The following is a 3,174-nucleotide window of genomic DNA, read 5'->3' on the forward strand; positions in this document are numbered from 1 at the left end:
TAACAAGTATCTTATTTGTTTGGTTATTGATTTAGCATATTGACAAACCGAAAACCGATAATACTCAAAATCGAACCGAACAGACCGATGAACACCCCTAATTTTTAAGTATTCAATAATGTTGCAACTCTAAGAAATTGTGATTGATTAACAGTACCGAATTCTTGTGTTAATAGCAGATGATAGTGATGATCTGATTCCATAAAGTGTTAATTATACAGTTAATGACAATTAGTAGTGTTTTCTAATGCAACTGCCTACTTGATTTTTGTGTTTATAGTTGTGTTGATGAAAACTGATATTGTTTTCTAATGCAATTGCTTAGCTGGTTCTTGTATTTATGACAAATTGTGTTGATGGCACCTAGTAATATTTTCTAATGCAATCATCTAGTTGTTTCTTGTGTTTATGTCAGCTTGTGTTGATAACAATGGATAGTGCTTTCTAGTGCAATTGTCTATCTTAATCCTGTTTCGTTTAATCTACTCCTTTAATATCTACTATCTTATTTGTTTGTTTTCTTCGTTTGATAGTTGCATCTGTGATTACTATATCAAGCTTTTTGATAAGCGGCATTCACAATTGTTTATTGTAAAGCACTAAAACTCTATTAAATAAGTTTGCTACTGGAAATTGGATATGTTGTTTGCCTCGAAGGTTTTACCAGGCAATAAAATTATATTTTATTGATAATATTTAATAGAATGTGCTGAGTTATTAATTGTTGTACGAGTTAATCAAGTAATACGAAAATAGTAGTGTTGAATGCATTTGTTTCATGCAAACATTTTGATAATCTTTTCCCCATTTTTTCTTACTTGCCTCGAGAAAATTAATTTAAAATTCAACTGAAGTTCAAAAATCAAACTAAAATGAATTATTTTGATTCAGTATTCGGTGTATATTTCAAAATAAAATATCGAAAAATCGAATTAAACTTTGATATAAACGATAGAAAAATCGAACACCCACCTCTAATAGGCAAGAAAAAAAATTCTTTAAATTTTTATAAAAAAATTAAATGAAAATACTCATATGGTACAAATTACACCTTATAAGTTATCAGTTTCAAAATATAACTTATTCATACGTGATAGATAATAAGTTTACTAAACCTTTGTTGGATAAGACAAATATTTTCTAAACTTTTGTGTTATGAAATTTGGTCATAATTAAGAATATTTTGACCCACAATTTTGCAAGAAACTAGAGAAAAAATTGAATAGATTTGAGGTAAATCATTAAACACCACACCAAGAACAATCCATGTAAAAACTTGTAAAACTCCTCTAGATTCAATGATGCTTATTGAGCGAGACGAATATGTAATGGGCCGTAAGTATATCATTGTCCAGGCCAGCACCCCAAGCCCATTGGGCCAAGGACCAAATGCACAGTAGCAGGTGCCAACGCCATGTGCGGATCTCGAAATTCGGGAATTTGGTAGTAGATCATTCAATTCGGGTCGGTCGGGTCGGGTCAAAACAGAAATTTTCCTCATTATTTTTCTTTTATAAATAAAATAGGATGCCTTCGCCTTTGCCTTTGCCTTTGCCTTTCCCTCTGTTATCATAAATCGAAACCCTCGTTCTCCTCACTTCACCCCTAACCTAATCCACAAAGAAGAAGAAGAAGAAAAAGGTCATTACATTATATACGATCCTTTTCCAGGTACATTTCTCTATATATGTATGTATGCTGCATTCATTTTTCGTATACCAAAATTGGATCAGTAGCAATTTTTTCAATTGAACAGAGTTATCCCGTGTAATTTAATTAGTCGAGGTGCGTGAAAGCTGGTGTGGATATCACGGTTATCAAAAAGTTAAATAAAATTAAAAAAAATGTGATTGTAATTTGTTCGCTCCACTCTAAATTTTCTGTTAAATGAATCTCGTAATTTTAACTTTGCATGTTCATCTTATGAATGCTTTTGTGGAAAATTTTACGAATTGAAATGTAAATTAATCATGTTAAAGTTGTTTGTAGGAGAGTGTGATTATTGCACGAGTGAGTGACACATGCAATTGTGTGAAGGGGATCTGAGAATTGACGGGGAATTATGTGTGATGACTGTGGCTGATAGTCGAAATTGAGAACTGACGCTGAAGAAGAGTAGGGCATAGCAGGGGGAAGTATGGCTCAGCAGCAATCGTCAAGGCTTAATCGCCTGCTTACTTTATTAGACAGTATCCTTATGCATTTTGTTATTGTTACTCTGCAGTATACACGGATTTGACCTCTAAACAGGAAAAGAAGGACAATTAGGCTTTTCATTTACTGGCATAAATTTGCTAAAAAAATTGAATGAGCTGGTGCAACCTATTTTTTCAGTTTGTAGTTTTTTATTCTTGCTTTTAGTCATGTTGGCGAGTTGATGTTAAACTTAACCAAAACTAAGCTGGCTCGACTCAAGCAACAAGATTGACAGCAGCTAGGCAGATTGGTGAAATAGCGAAATCACATCCTCAGGACCTGAACACTTTGTTGAGTAAGGTATGTTATTTTGTACAGTTATTCTCTAATTAAATTAAAATTTTCATTTCTTGTCCCTTGTTGCAGCGATACACTGGTTATTCTTGTAAAATTTATCTATTCAAGGATATTCCAAAAGAAATCCTCATTTCCTATGAAAGTTTTAAGGTTTAAATCTTTTATATAGTGTAGCAACATGCCATAGTTTTAGGCCTCATTTGTTTTCACCTAATGGTTCAGATTCAGACTTCAAACCATTAAGTGCATTTGTTTTTCATTAAGATTTTGTCTCTTAATAGGTTTGAATAGGTCGTAATCATTCAAATTTGGAACTAAGTCTTAATCATCAAGATGTATTCTTCTGTTGGATAATATTCACCACTGCTCTATCCATAATCATCCGGCACCACCACTAACCACCTCTGCCACCACCACCATTGTCAACCATCACCTAGCCACCAACCACCACCACCATTATCATCGGTGTCGCCACTTCTACCACCGCTTCAACCACCATTATCGCTACAGTATATCTCTACTAATAATCATCTCCATCATCACAGCTAAAAACATCTCCAACTACCACCAACACATCGTCAACCATCATGCATTTATTTTTAAGCTATCACAATCAACACCTCCAACTACTAACATCAACCAACTTCACATCACTACCACTACTACAAATGTCCACCATCA

General features: G+C 33.6%; 1 protein-coding gene across 3 annotated transcripts in view; it reads left to right on the forward strand.

Annotated features, from left to right (window-relative positions):
* Nucleotides 1-1,533: 1,533 nt before the first annotated feature.
* The window catches only part of LOC107871491 (TATA-binding protein-associated factor BTAF1), a 52,309-nt gene continuing 50,668 nt past the window's right edge, over nucleotides 1,534-3,174 (forward strand). For 2 of the 3 annotated variants that reach the window (XR_007053737.1, XM_016718455.2), the window contains exons 1-3: nucleotides 1,540-1,671; nucleotides 1,980-2,189; nucleotides 2,402-2,496. Coding sequence is in view for 2 of the 3 variants with exons in the window: in XM_016718455.2 (XP_016573941.2) it covers nucleotides 2,138-2,189; nucleotides 2,402-2,496 (147 nt within the window). In the remaining variant the exon portion in view is untranslated. Of the gene's footprint in view, nucleotides 1,672-1,979; nucleotides 2,190-2,401; nucleotides 2,497-3,174 lie in introns of all 3 variants that reach the window. The other variant, XM_016718447.2, reaches the window with a different exon arrangement.

Source organism: Capsicum annuum, chromosome 1 (genome assembly GCF_002878395.1).
Source record: "Capsicum annuum cultivar UCD-10X-F1 chromosome 1, UCD10Xv1.1, whole genome shotgun sequence".
Classification (NCBI taxonomy): Eukaryota; Viridiplantae; Streptophyta; class Magnoliopsida; order Solanales; family Solanaceae; genus Capsicum; species Capsicum annuum.